Source organism: Muscardinus avellanarius, assembly GCF_963383645.1.
Source record: "Muscardinus avellanarius genome assembly, chromosome: 3".
Classification (NCBI taxonomy): Eukaryota; Metazoa; Chordata; class Mammalia; order Rodentia; family Gliridae; genus Muscardinus; species Muscardinus avellanarius.
Genome location: NC_137788.1, coordinates 126,052,966 through 126,068,784, shown reverse-complemented (window position 1 = coordinate 126,068,784; position 15,819 = coordinate 126,052,966). Strand labels below are relative to the sequence as shown.

Here is a 15,819-nt window from a genome sequence, read left to right as displayed (position 1 = left end):
TGTAGCTGTACTGGACTCAGTGAATTCGCTGCTGCTGCCGCCGGTGGCAATATGGCGCTGCTGCTATGCCCTCGGCCGTGAGGCTGGCGTATTTCTTCTTGATTTCCACTCTTAATCCCTGCAGCGTGTGCTGAACTCAGCCACTGGGAGCTTTAGATTTTACCTGCGGCGAGAAATCCCGCCTGGCTGTTCCGCAGCGGCTCACCTCGGCTTGCTGTAGCTGTCCGGTGAAGTCGCCACTGCCGCCGGCAGTATGGCGCTGCTGCCGCGGTCTCGGGTGTGAGGCCGGTGTATCTCCTCTGTGGCTCTGAGCTCTGTTCTCAGTCTGCTTTCTCTCTGGAGCCTGGTGATTTTTTTTGTTTCTCTGGTGATGGTGTTTTCTGGCTATGAAAGGCGCTGATTTTGTGGTAATGGAGATTAGTTGTTAGCGGGGCTCTTAAGCCCCGCTTTTCTCAGTCGCCATCTTCCCGGAAGTCCTTTTATTCTTTATTTTGAAATAGGGTCCCACTAAGATGCAAAGGACCTCATTAAGTAGCTGAGGTTGTCTTCGAACAACAATCCTTCTTGTCTTAGCTTCAAATGCTGAGATTACAAGCATGCGCCACCACACGCAGCTTCTACAAAAAGGCTTTTTACTGCTGGGCATGGTGGCGCATACTTGTAATCTCAGAGTTTGGGAGGCTGAGACAGGAGGATCACAAAGGTTTGAAGCCAGCCTCAGCTACTTAGTGAGGCCCTGTTTCCAAATAAAGTATAAAATAGGTCTGAGAGTATAACCTGGAGGTAGAAAAGCCCCTGGGTTCTACACTAGTACCTGGAGGGAAAAAAAAGGCTTTTTACTCAATCTCTGTACTCCATACATATTTATTAAATGAAAAGACCACTAAAATAGTGTTCTTACATATAAACAATACAAAAGGTAGTATGGTGTTACTCTTCTGTGAAGCATCAACAATAAATTACATTTGTTATAGAATAGTTGGAAAATTTAAGGAAAAGCAAGAAAACTAAAATATCCTATAAGCCATTTATGTAGAAATAACCACTTTAAACACCTGCTTTTATATAAGTTGCTAAGGCTGGTCTCATATTTTTCTTTATTTACAATTAGAGATTTTAGTAACAATTATTTGAACTGAGTTATAAATCGAACAAGGTGAAAATAGCTTTAAATAGAAAAAAGTGAAATTTTAACCTATTTAATATAAAAAAATCAAACAGAAGATACAGGCAGACTTGGTGGAGGCCAGAAGTACCATTCCAAGTACTACTTTTAAAGAAGCCACAAAACCAGTGGACTCAAAGATAGAAAACTTAACAGTTTTAGATTCTGCCTTTTTTTTTTAATAGAAATTGAAGTAAAAGAGAATGGGTGGTTGACAAAACAAGTGTAGGAAACTTCAGACCATCAGCTGAAATAGAATGTACTGCTGTAATGTGGATAGGGCACCCTACCAGGTGTTCTTGCTTTGCACTCTGATGAAGATTTTGACAGCGCTGCACTTGGAAATGATCTTGATATGCTGCCATTTCATTCTTTGCTGAATGTAGCCAATTTAAACTGCTAGAATTTCTTGACATTCCTACTCTGGCACATCTGAGTCAGCATCTTGTTGCTGCAGCAGCTTAATTAAATTTGCCAGTTTGTGACACAGGACAGACATGTTCTCCTATTCAGAGAGACAGCTGTGAAGCAGTATTGTTAAGAGTTGCGGACACAGTACTGTTAAGTTTGAATAGCTCTCAAGACATTTTCTAGTGAGAAATCAATTTGCTGTAATACATTTCTCCCAAGATCAGCAGTTAATATTCATTTTGTTAACCTAAAATGTACTTATTTTTATACAGTTATTGGAGAAACTTTAAGTATGTCTTTTTCACCTGTATTGTTTTTAGAGCCAAGCTAAGCATCCTAATTTTAATTTCCAAAATTCTTTTCAGTTAACTAATCAGCTCTTTTGATTAGTTTTCTATTATTAGTTTAGCTCCAAGAGAGTGGTTTTGAATAGTCTACTTTATTTGGGAGGGGCTAAACTCAAATACTGTTTTCAAGTTTTGGAATTTTTACTATATTCTAGCTAGTCTTTTAAAGTTGATTTAAAACGTATCAGTGCTGGTTTTGGATAGGGCTTACTTCACTCTTTGTCTAGATGCATATCTAAATTAGTAGATCAAATCAGGCCAAAACCTTTACACTTTTTTTATAAAAAATTTTGTAAGAAATAAAAGACCTCCTTTGTTAGCCTTAAATGAAATTAATAGCTAATAATTATTGTAGATATTATTATTTTTGGTGGGGGGGTGATACAGGGGATTGAACCCAGGGCATTCTACCTCTGAGCTGCACCTCCCAGCCCTATTTTATTTTTATTATGAAACAGGGTCTTCTAGGTTAACCAGAGTCTCACTACTTACTGAGATTTTCCTCAAGCCTGTGATCCTCCTTTCTCAGTCTCCCAAGAACTGGGATTATAACCATGTGCAACCACTGTAGACATTATTTCTTAAAATAATATATCCTGAATATATAAATGTAAAGTAAAAGGGAAATAATTTGCATAATAATATTCATTTAATGTGTAAATACATAGTTATCATTACAGTAGGGGATATAATGATGTGATTAGATGCACCAGTTAAAATGAGTAAGGTCAAGAAAGCTGGAGTAGTTAAGTGATGTAAAAGAAAAACAAGGTTGTATTTAAGAGAACTAAGAAGGGAAAAGAACCATAAAAGAATCATAGACAAAAGGGAGCAGAATGCAATGTTAAGTAATATCAGACTAGGGTATGTGATAAATGAAAAGGGACCTTCTTTTCTTTTCTTTTCTTTTCTTTTCTTTTCTTTTTTTTTTTTTTTTTTTTTGTTGCGATACTGGGGATTGAACCCAGGGGTATTCTACCTCTAAGCTCCATCCCCTAGCCCTATTCTTTATTTAAAACAGGGTCTCACTAAGTAGCTGAGGCTGGCCATGAACTGTACTGGGGTTTCAGTGTGTTCTACCACACCTAGCTGAGAAAAGGGACCTTTAAGAGTATCACACACTGCCAGGCGTGACGGCTCATACTTACAATCCTAGCATTCAGGAGGCTGAGACCAGAGGATTGTGGTTTGCAGACAGCCTTGGGTACTTAGTGAGACCCTCCACAACTTAGAGGAGGGTCTCAAGATAAAGAATAAAAAATAAGGCAGGGGTTGTATCTTGGAGGTCGAATACCTCCGAGTTCCATCCCCAGACCAGAACCCCAGACCGGAAACAAAGAGAAGAGTGTCACACAATGTAGGCCTCTAATATTCCTCACCTCTAAATGCTTTTAAACTTCTCTTTTGTAACAATCACCTGTACCTACAGTTTTCCAAAATGCTCTGAAGGAATTAACACCCAGGATTGAGAACTACTACTCTGCATATGTCTCCTCCCTTCCTTTTTCCCTCTTAATCCCTGATCCTTATATCCTTAGCACTCTTCTTAGCTAACTATTTGGTACTTTCAATTTGCAAATCTCAGATCTCCATAGTAGCAGTGTATTGATAAACATACTTACTTTTCTTTCTTCCCCATATACTTCTCTGACCCACTAGATCTTAAGGTCTGGAGAGCGGGGATTATACAATGTTGAGCCTTCCTTGTGTCCTCTAGAACATAGCACAGGCTAGCACATGTACACATCAGCAAATATTAATGCATGGAGGAATATAGAGTGAATCAACAGACATCCATCTTATTGGTTTTTCTTTCTCTGTCGATTATTTTATTTGGAGCTAAGTCATAGGAACAATGACTGGTGGAAATTAGAGTGGCAGAGGACAAAACGTGGTTTTTGTTGAAATTCTAAATCCTCTTTTTGAGAATTGAGATAACAGTAACTGAATAGTAAGGATTGAAACATGAACAAGATAAGAAATTTATGGTCATTTGCCTTAATCGAGATGATAAGGCCACTTTTTTAAGATTGGAGGTAGCACTTTATAAAAAAATCTGATAGGATTTCTAGCTAATTAATATATTTTCTTCTAGTGAATTTATTATAAATAGGCCAGGATTTTTATTTTGAATCCATAAGAAGCATAGAGACATTTCCCTGAGTTATAGCGGATTATACAACTTTTCTAAAACCTCTTCTGCTTCCATACAATTGTTGGAAATTTCTTTTTTATTCTTGAGCTAAGCAAAGCAAACCAGAAAATGTACAATCTTGGTGAACTCATCAACTTCAAGCTTCTGACCTTGTTTTTATCTTGTTCTTTTATCTTGTTCACTATATTAACTGGTAGAACTTACTGAAAAATATAAGCATGAAAAAACAACTAGAGTAATAAAATGTAAACATGAATATAACTGGCAAGAATGATTTCCCCCTTTTCAATAAAGGGGGAAAACTTCCATCTAGATAGAATAACTAGTGTAGTAAGTATGTCTCATCAGGTAGTTGAAGGTAAGTTTTCAATGTGTTTCTTTCCTACAAAATACTTAATCTATACTAAATGACTAAACATCAAAATGCAGGTGGCAGATAATAATCCAGAATTGACTTTCTTAATCATGATATATTCTCCTTGTGATTGAAATTCATGAAGTTTCATGATAGTAATCTTCATGTGAAAAGCACATATTTGTAAATTGTATTTTTTTTTTCCAGACGTATAGGGGAAAAATTGAATGCCTCAGCAAGTTCTGTAGAAAATGAGCCTACAGTTAGTTCAGCAACTCAAGCAGAGGAAAAAGTTAAAACCACAGTTGGAATGGTTCTTCTTCCAAAACCAAGAGTTCCTTATCCTCATTTCTCTCGTTTCTCACAGAGAGAGCAGAGGAGTTATGTGGACTTGTTGGTTAAATATGCAAAGATTTCTGCAAATTCCAAAACTGTTGGGATAAATAAAAATGAATACTTGCAATATTTGGTATGTATTATATTGTTCAGCTTCAATAAAATAAGTATTAAAAACCAGGAAATATTCTATTTTATTTTATTTTAGGTACAATCATGTTCACAAAAACTAAAAAGTAAAGAATTTACTTGACAAAGCACTGTTTTGTTGGTTCTATTATATAAATATAGTTAAGGCTTTTTGCTCTACCTCAGAGCATATCTCTCTGGAGCTATCTTAAATACTAACTATAGGACTTTATATTGTTAGTGGATTCCAAATTCTCAAGTAAGTGATACTGTGCTGAGTGTCTTTTTAGCAAAATTTATTTTCGTATTTGTGCTTGCTTTCTTATAATAAATTGTCAAAAATGAAATTGTCTAATAAAAAATGTTTTAAAGCTCTTATCTGCAGTTACACCTGGATAAATTTTTCTACAAAAAGTTTGTTACTACCACTACCTCTAATTGGATATTGGGAAATGGTGATTTTTATTTTGCCTTAATTTACCTTATATTGATTATTAATGAAACTTAAGTATGTTTCCTGTATCCATTAGCCATTTTTTACTTCTTTTGTATCTTGGCATATTCATATTGTTTACTCATTTTTTTTTTTTACTGGAGTGTTTGTCTTTTCTTCTTCTTCTTTTTTTTCTTCTTTTTTTTTTTTTTTTTTTTGGATGGTACTAGGGTTCCTGGATTCCTGGAAGCCATTCTACCTTTGGGCTATACTCCCAGACTTATATTTTATTTGGAAACAGGGTCTCTTAAGCCAGCGTGGCTGGCTTCGAACCTACGTGATCCTCCTGTCTTTGTCTCCCAAGCCTGGGGATTACAAGCGTGCGCCGCCACACCTGGCTTGTCTTTTAATTTTTTTCAAATATATTTTCTGTTTTTGTGGAGCTTTTTGTTGTTGTTGTTTTGGGTGGTCCTGGGGGTGGAACCCAGGGATTTTTCTGTCTTTGGGCTATATTCCCAGATCTATTTTGTACGTTATTTGAAAACCGGGTCTCACTTAAGTTGCTGAGAGCCCCACTAGGTAGCTGAGACTGGCTTCAAACCTGTGTGATCCTCCTGTCTCAGCCTCCCAAGCGCTGGGATTACAAGTGTGTGCCATCATGCCTGACTTTTTTTTGTGGAGTTTTAAAATTTAGTTTTTTGGTTTTGGTTTTGTTAACTGATTAAACCCAGAGCCTCATATGTGCCAAGCCTGTGCTCTACCATTGAGCTACACACCCCTCCTCCTAGAATTTTTATTAATTTTTTCTTTGTGGTTTCTGCTTTGCATTTCATACTTTAATTAAAATCCAAATTATTAGAGCAGTGATTGAAAAGTAGTTGTCTTTTTAGTGAAACATTTTATTCTAAGACATGTCTACTTTTTTATAATCAGGAAATGAAAAAACATGTGAATGAAGAAGTTACTGAATTCCTAAAGTTTTTGCAGAATTCTGCAAAGAAATGTGCACAGGATTATAACATGATTTCTGAGGATGCCCGTCTCTTCACAGAGGTAAAATAAATCATATTTCTTGTAAATTGCCAAGTGGTAGACAATAGCATATGCTTTATAAAGTCTGTGATAATTCCACAAAGCGTAGGGAGTCTTCAGTATTATCAATTTAGAGAACAAGTTTTATGTAGAAATATTAATATCTAAAAATTATGTACTATAGTATATTCATGTATTTTTAATGATTCAACTACACTTAGTAGTCTCCCCACCATTCATGGAGAATATGTTCTCAGACTCCCAGTGGGTGGCAGAAGGTGCATATTATGCAGAATCCTACACATACTATGTTTTTCCTGTACATAAATGCCTACAATAAATTTATAAATTAGGCACAGAGTAAGATTTACAACAGTTAACAATAGTAGAATAGAACAACTTTATCAATTTAATGTAATGAAAGTTATGGTCTCACACACACTTAAAACACCTTTCTCTGTTGTCCTCACCCTTCTTTTGATGATGGAAAATGATCCAACACCTGCATGATGAGCTGGAGTAAGGTGAACGATGTACGTTATGCTTCTCTTGACTGTCTGCTGCGATACCAGGACACTGGGTCTGATAACTGAGATAGCTGCTGAGTGCCTAGTGGGCAGGTAGCATATACTGTGTGGATATATTAGACAAGGGGCTTATTCCCATCTGTAACAGGGTGGCATTCGATTTTACTATGCTACTTAAAACAATGTACAATTTAAAGCTTATGAATTGCTTATTTCTGGAGTTTTTTTCAAATTGTTAATTCTCTGACTTTGGTTACAGCAGGTAACTAAAACTGTGGAAAGTGAAACCTCAGATAAAGGGTGACCGCTGTACTTTACATAACGTGAAATCTATCAGAGTACAAGTGAAAAACTGTCTTGGATTTTCCTTTGACCCTTTCTTTTGCCATAAAGTACTGAATTGATTGAAATTTAGTTAAAAGAAGTAGACCATCTAGCACAGTTTTATCAAGAATTATTTGCCTAAATCACTTAACCAGAATAATCTTTTTGTCACATAATTTTTATGTATTGCTTTCCTTTGTATGTTCAAATTCTTGTGAAGACTACCATAGGAGGGAACATTAGAGGTGGAAGATAACTAAGGATAAATAAGGATCAAAGATATTTTGCATTTGGAGTTGATGAGGGTTTTTAAGAGAACTTTTTATTTTATTTTATTTATTTATTTTTACTTTTATTTATTTATTTTATTGGTGTACTGTATTCATACATCATAGTGGAATACAAACTTTTGTTGACATACATGCACACATCGCCCAGTCAGCCCCACCCGATCCCCACCCCAATCTCTCCCCATCCCTCCTTCCCATGCTTGGCTTAGTGGTTGACATCTATATTATAGCACTTTATCCAAAATTAAAAATGATAATTTCACATAACAGTTTCATTTGTCTGATACCAAGCTTTTGGTGACTTAAAGATAACATTTCAATATTTCTTTTTGCTTTCTTTCTTACCAGAGAATATTTTTTTTCTATTTTTTTAGGTGAGACTATCATATATTTATATATTTATTTTTCAGAAAAAAAAATCTATCCTAATATGGAAAATGGACTCTAGATACCCAAAACGATCTTGAAAAAGAACAAAGCTAAAAGATATATATTTTCTGATTTCAAACTATATAAAGCTACAATAATTGAAAGTGTAGTACTGTTCTAAAGGCAGATATATAAACCATTGGAGTTAAATAAAAGCCTTTAGCTAAATTCTTTCCTATATTGTCAAGTTATTTTTGACAAGGTTTCCACGAACATTTGGTGGTGGAAATAATAATCTTTTAACTAAATATTGTAGAAAAATAATAATTACATGGAAAAGAATAAAATTGGACCCTTACCTAATCCCATATACAAATATTAACTCAAAATAGATAAAAGACCTAAATATAAATCTTAAGACTATAAACTTTTAGAAGAAAATCTGGGTCATAAAACTTCTCAACATTGAGATTGGCAGTGATTTCTTGGATATGATTTCTATGGCACAGGCAACAGAAGAGTATAGAATCTCCCTAAAAAATAAAAAAAATATTGTATATCCAAAGACAATGTAAACAGAGTTAAAAGTTACTAATAGCATGGGATAAAATATTTCCAAATGCTATATCTGAAGGTATATTAATATTCCAACTAGACATCCTAAAAATTAACAACAATAAAGGCAAACAATACAATTTAGAGATAGGTAAAAGACTAACATAAATAATGAATCTCCACAGATAACCAATCTTAGTTGTCTGTTGGATGGAAAATCTTGTTTCTCTGGTTCTGGTGTGTGTTACCTATTTCTTCTTTGTAGTTAATCTCTTTCAGTATTTTCTCTAGTGCTGATTTTGAAGACATAAATTCCTTCAGTTTCTGTTTGTCATGAAAGCTTCTTATTTCTCCATCTAATTTGATAGAAAGTTTTGCTGGGTAGGAAATTTTTGGCTGGAAATTGTTTTCTTTCAGAGTTTGGAATATGTTACTCCAAGCCCTTCTGGCTCTCATGACTTGGTTTGGGAAGTCTGGAGTGATTCTAATTGGTTTGCCTCTGAATGTCAGTTGGCCCTTTGTTTTTGTTGCCTTTAAGATTCTCTGCTTGGCTTCCACATTGGTCATTTTGACAATTATGTGGCGTGGGGATTCTCTTCTCCGATCCTGTCTAAAGGGAGTTCTATAAGTTTCCTGGACCTGTGTATCAACCTCTTGCTCTATGTTTGGAAAATTTTCTGCTATTACTTCCTTGAAGAGATTGTTGATCCCTTTGGTTTCACTTTCTTTTCCCTCCTCTATTCCAATTATTCTTAGGTTAGCTCTCTTAAAATGGGCCCATATTTGTTCAATGTCAGATTCCTGCTGTCGGATATTTTTTTCTAGATTAGAAACTATGCGTTCATTTTTGGAATGATCATCGTCTAAGAGCGAGATTCTGTTCTCCATGTGGTCTAATCGGTTGTTTGTGCTTTGAATTGAGGCCTTTACTTCATTAATTGCATCCTTTATCTTTTTTTGGCTCTCTCTGAATTCTTTTCGAAGCACCTCTATTATTTCTACAGTTATTTTCCTGATTTGATTTTCTAGAAATCCCTGATTTTCTGTTTTATTGGGTTCTGATGTTGTGGGGTTGTGGGCATTCATTGCTCCATTGTTATTTATCTTTCCCATGATTTCATGCCTTCTCTTGGTCTTCCCTTGGGTCACTGCGACTTCACTTAAGGTGCTCTGGATCGTGAGTCTGTGGTATCTCAGTCCCCACTACTCCTTTACTGGGTTGTATCACAGAGTCTCCGACCCAGGGAGTCGATAGAGGCTGCTTTAGACTATGGGGGGTGCCAGGTTGGACGTTCTCCTATGGTGTGATATCTCTGCCACCGCCACTCCCCCACTGGGTCAAGTCCCAGGGAGTACAGTACTTGGATTTCTCCTCTGTGGCCCGCGATTTGACTCACTGTTCTTGAGTATGCAGATGTAGCTACTGGACTCAGTGAATTCGCTGCTGCTGCCACTGGTGGCAATATGGCGCCGCTGTTACGCCCTCGGCCGTGAGGCTGGCGTATTTTTTCTTGGTTTTGAGTTCCACTCTGAGTCCCTGCAGTGTGTGCTGAGCTCAGACACTGGGAGCTTTAGATGCTCCCTGCACCGAAAGATCCCACCTGGCTGTTCCGCAGCGGCCTACCTCGGCTTGCTGTAGCCGTCTGGTGAACTCGCCGCTGCCGCTGGCAGTATGGCGCTGCTGCCGCGTCCTCGGGTGTGAGGCCGGTGTATCTCCTCTGTGGCTCTGAGCTCTGTTTTCAGTCCGCTTTCTCTCTGGAGCCTGGTGATTTTTTTGTTTTTCTGGTGATGGTGTTTTCTGGCTATGAAAGGCGCTGATTTTGTGGTAATGGAGATTGGTTGTTAGCGGGGCTCTTAAGCCCCGCTTTTCTCTGTCGCCATCTTCCTGGAAGTCCCCAAGAGAACTTTTTATTATTAGCCCACAGTGTGAGTGATATCTGGAATTAAATATCAGAATTATTGTTGGAAAATATAGGTGAAGGGAGAAAAGTAATGAAGATAGCTGGGAGAAGGGGCTGAGAGAAGGAGAGGAGTGGGAGTGAGACTTTAAACAGAAAGATCAATTTGAGTACGTTATTTATACACATTTGACAAACAAATATTTGAAAGGAGAGAAGATTTAGTTTTTTTTATATTGGGGGTTTTACTGGGGTTCCTGAAAGCCCTTCTACCTCCGGGCTACATTCCCAGACCTATTTTATATTTGTATTTGGAAACAGGGTCTCTTAAGACAGCGCCACTGTCTTTGAACCTGCGAGATCCTCCCATCTCTGCCTCCCAAGCGCAGGGATTACAAGCGTGTGCCACCACACCTGACTGGAGAGGGGATTTAGATATATAAAAATATGCTTATTGTTAAGAGCTTTTGTGATCTAAAATACATTCTAAAAGTTTCATATAACGGTTTATTGAGAGAAGAAAAATATATTTTAGAAAATAACATATGTCTATATTTTAATAATAAGTGCTTCCCCCTACCAGTGGCTGTCCTTCTCAGGTTATTTACATTTTATCACAAGTGACATATATTCTTCTTGGGTAAAGCTATGAATATTTCCTGATTCCATTTCCTGATACGTTATTATATTTGGACACTTTAGAGAAAAGTAAATTCTAAGTACTGTAGCATTTGAATTAGTTTTAACATTGCTTATTTTATTTTTTAGATTGTGTATTCAAATGAGATACAACTACTTTATTATTTCAGAGTATTAAACTTATTGATATTAATGCATTATTGGAGTATATCGTGTTGAAATTTTCATGTGATTTTATTTCTTTCGTGGTTTCTTAAATATAGATATATCTTCTCTAATTTTAAATTTAATAAGATTGCTAATTTTAATATTATTAATTACCAGTATTTTAGGAAATTAGGTTAAAATTTTGTTATGAAAAGTAACAGATTAAGTCAGTTCGGAAATATATGTGTAGAATGTTAGAAGCCTGATTAATGAAACAAAGCTAACTTTTGCAGTGAACAGTCATGTGTAACAAAAATACTTTTGTTGTATTGTTAGAGAATTATAATACAAATGAATTTTTAAAAAATTTTTGTTTCCTAGCAAATTTTAAGAGCTTGCATTGAACAAGTTAAAAAGTATCCAGAATTTTATACTCTCCATGAAGTCACCAGCTTACTGGGATTTTTTCCATTCAGAACAGAGATGGGATTAAAGTTAGAAAAAACCCTTCTTGCATTGGTAAGGTTTATTGTATGACAGTATAAGCTTTTTTTTTTTTTTTTTTAACATCATGGAGGTGCACACATGTAATCCCAGTATTTGGGAGGCTGAGACAGTAGAATCACAGGTTTGAAAGCCAGCCTCAGCAACTTATGGTGTCAGCAACTCAGCAAGACTCTCTTTCCAAATAAGAAATAAAAAAGGCTGGGAGTATAGATCAGAGGTAGAATGCCCCTCAGTTCAATCCCTAGCACCACACACACACTCACAAAAAAATTATGTTTCACAAAAATATTATTTTACATTTAAATTTTGAACAGTAACAAGATAACTTTTATTTTTTCATTTTTATTTTTATTTTTCATATTTTTGCAGTACTGGGGATGGAACCCAAGGGCATTTTACCTCCAAGCTACACTCCTGGTCCTATGTTTTTAGTCTTTATATTGTTTGAAATAGGGTCTCACTGAGTTGCGAAAGGCCTCGCTAAGTAACTGAGGCTGTCTGCAAACCTTAATCCTTAATCCAGTCTTCGCCTCCTGAATGCTGGGATTATAAGCGTGCGCCACACCTGGCCACAAGGTAACTTTTAAAGGAAATTTATTCCAAACATATCAGAAATGTGGGTGAAGATATTTAAGAGTTTCCACTATTTCCCATTATGATTTGTGCTTCATAAAAAGAGAGGGTGGAATTTAAAGTGACAGGGAAAATTCCGTGAAACCCTTCAAAGAGCTTTCTTTAAAAGATTAAAAAAAGAAAAGAAAAAAAAATTGGTGGTGATGATTGCCAAGCAAAAACATAAATGAATTTTTTAGCTTCAAGAGGTTCTATAATTTTCTTTAGTAGAATGGTGGATTTCAAGTAAGAGTTTCCTATGATGAAAGATATTTTTCAGTATCTTTCAAAAGGTAAAAATCAGGATTTTTGCAATAACATTTATTTTTTGCTTATTTAGGGCAGTGTAAAATTTGTGAAAACAGTATTTCCCTCAATGCCTGCAAAGTTGCAGCTCCCAAAAGATAACGTGCCTCCTATTGAAACACCAGAACAAAGAGCTGAAGCTATGCACTGTGTAAGTAACAAGGTGATTTTGGATCTTTCTAAGTAATCTGTACCTCACAAAGTATGTACTTACAATCTGATTATTCTAAAGTTCTTATTACCACTTTCTCCCTTTTCACCACTTTATCAAAGAAATGTTCAATGAGGATAGCCAAGTAACAAATTATGTGTTGTTTTTCAGGATATTAGTAAAGATCCAAATGCAGAGAAGCTTGTTTCAAGATATCATCCTCAGATAGCTCTAACTAGTCAATCATTATTTACCTTATTAAATAACCATGGACCAGGCTACAAGGAACAGTGGGAAATCCCAGTGTGTGTTCAAGTTATACCAGTTGAAGGTTTGTGATTTTCTCTGTCAAGTAATGCTCTCCAAAGCGGGTTGGAACCATTCTATTTCAGCTGCTTAAACATGGATGTCCATGTGTCAAACACAAAAATCCAGGTCTTGGTTTAAGCACAATGTACATTGGACTCATAAGTTCAGTATAACTTTTTAAATATAAAACTAGTATAGAATTGATACTTCTGAATGAAGTTCTAGGTCTACAGTGACGATAGTCATGTTGGGGGGTTAAAGATATATAAAAGTCATTGTGACCTAGGGTGATCAGAAATAGATGAAATGGTGAAGTGCTCTTTCTTTCACTGAATTTAGAAGAAATGTAGCTTATTCGACAACCTCAAATGGTTGAGTTTCAGGACTGACTGACTTGTCTGTTGCTGGTAGATTTATGCTAGTTTCTCTTTTGAAAATAAAATTAATACTTGCACATTAGTTTCTTAGTAAAAAAGATTACTCCCTACTATTGTATTTCCTATTTAATAATTGCATATTTTTCAAAATTAATATTATTATGAGCCAGGGGTGGTGGCACACACTTGTAATCCCAGTACATAGGAGGCTGAAACAGGAGGTTCCCAAGTTCAAGGACAGCTTCAGCAACTTAGCAACCTAGCAAGATACTGTGTCAAAATAAAAGGATGTAACTCAGAGGTAGAATGCCCCTGGGCTCAATCCCTGGTACCAAAAGTTTAAAAAATAAAAAAAATTAAAGAATACAACAAAACCCTAGAAAATCCTGTCTAAGCATTGTTAAAGAACATGTTTCTCTTGCCAGTTGCATTCTTTTGTATATGTGAAGCATATTCTACCTCTCCCTTGTCTTATATTATGTGTCTTTTTGTTTAATAATGTCATATACCCTGTTTGTTTGTTTTTTTATTTGAAACTACTGATACTAATCAGTCCTTTTCTTCTGTTTCTATTTTAAGGTTCCAAACCAGTTAAAGTCATTTATATTAACTCACCACTTCCCCAGAAGAAAATGACCATGAGAGAAAGAAATCAAATATTCCATGAGGTTCCGTTAAAATGTATGATGTCAAAAAACGCATCTGTTCCAGTTTCTGCAGTATTTATGGACAAACCTGAAGAGTACATATCTGAAATGGATGTATGTAATACTCCTCCCCCTTAGGGATGTATTTGTTTATTCTTTTGAAGCATAAAGTTTTATTGCAAGTTTTCTAAACTTGTAGTTAAAAATAGTCCTTATGATACATATATCAAAACATTATGTGGTCTGCCACATAATACCATTAATATGTTCAATTTTTATGCTATATATTACTTAAAAATAAATTTAATTTAAAAAATGGGAAAGTGATATGAATAGATATTTCTCAAAGATGGCCAGAAGTGAAAAAAATGCTCAGTATCACTAGTCATCAGGGAAATGCAAATCAAAGGCACAGTGAAGCCAGTGTGGTGGTGCATACCTGTGATCCTCCTACTTGGGAGGCTAAGACAGAAAGAACAACCTCAGCAAGTGGGGAAACTCCTGTCTACCTAGTGAGACCCTCTTTCAAAATAAAAATGAAAAAGTAGGGCTGGGGGTGTATCTCAGAGATAAAACGCCCCCTGTGTCTAATTCTCAGCACCACAAGAAGAAAAAAAGCCACAATGAGATAATGTCCTTAAAATTAATATAATCAAAAAGATAAGAAATGTTACATATCTGTAGTCCCAGTACTTGAGAGGCAAGAGCATTGGAAGTCAGAGACCAGCCTCTGCGATTTAGTGAGACCCTGTCTCAAAATAAAAAGGGCTGGGGTATAGCTCAGTGGACGAGCACTGCTGAGGATGTAAAGAAGGTAAACTGTTACACACTCCTGGTGGGATTGTAAGTTAGTACAACCAAATGGAAAACAGTATGACAGTTCTACCTAAGTACACTACATGATTTCAGTTCCATGTGAAATCTAAAAATGCTGGGCTTGCCGGGCATGGTGCCACACACCGGTAATCCCAGTACTTGGGCAGCTAAGAAAAGAGGATTGAAAGTTCAAAGCCAGCCTCAGCAATTTAGCGAGGCTGTCATCATCTTAATGAGACCCTGCTTCAAAATAAAAAAATAAAATAGGCCTTGAGAGTGTTGCCCCTGTTTTCAATCCCCAGCATAAGTAAATAAGAAACAAAAATAAAAAAGCTGGGCTCTTAGGTACAGCTCATAGGTACAGCTTTATGTATATAAGAGCCCTCAACACTAAAGTCCAAGTGAATGTGAATGTGCTTTGATACAAATTCCATAGGTGCATAGTATTTCAGAACACACACACACACACACACACACACACACACACACACACACACACTTATTCTCTTTCTCTCTCTCTCTCTCTCTCTCTCTCTCTCTCTCTCGTCAAACTGAAAACTGGATTCTAAAATCTACCTAGACTTTAGGCAACTTAACTTCCCTAAGCCTCAGTTTTTTTTTTCTTGCATCAAAGAAAAGTAATAACACTTCAGTTTGGTAGTAGAGTTCAGTTTGGTATTATAAGTAAAATGCTGAGCAGTTTGTAGTATGCATGTAGTAAAAATGATGTGGTAATCTTGGGGTTGGTTAATATGAGGTTTTTATTTATTTCATTCCTATTCAAGAGTTTTTAAGTGTAAGGGAACAGATACTTTAATTTTATTAGTACAGAAGGTACTGGCTAGATTGTTGATCCTTTGCAGTATACTTAGTAACTATGTGACCTTGGACAAATTACATAATCTCTTTTTTTGCTCATCTGTAAAATGGGCATTGTATTATTTAATTCAGGGTTGTTTGGCTTTAAATGCATTAGCTTGTA

At 36.0% G+C, this 15,819-nt stretch overlaps 1 protein-coding gene across 1 annotated transcript in view; it reads left to right on the top strand.

Annotated features, from left to right (window-relative positions):
* Positions 1 to 15,819, top strand: part of ICE2 (interactor of little elongation complex ELL subunit 2) — a gene marked incomplete at both ends in the record, with an annotated part of 54,014 nt that overhangs the window by 8,668 nt on the left and 29,527 nt on the right. The window contains 6 exons of the mRNA XM_080692149.1: positions 4,641 to 4,902; positions 6,265 to 6,384; positions 11,494 to 11,631; positions 12,572 to 12,688; positions 12,860 to 13,019; positions 13,954 to 14,135. Of these exons, the coding sequence (XP_080548275.1) occupies positions 4,641 to 4,902; positions 6,265 to 6,384; positions 11,494 to 11,631; positions 12,572 to 12,688; positions 12,860 to 13,019; positions 13,954 to 14,135 (979 nt within the window). The remainder of the gene's footprint in view (positions 1 to 4,640; positions 4,903 to 6,264; positions 6,385 to 11,493; positions 11,632 to 12,571; positions 12,689 to 12,859; positions 13,020 to 13,953; positions 14,136 to 15,819) is intronic.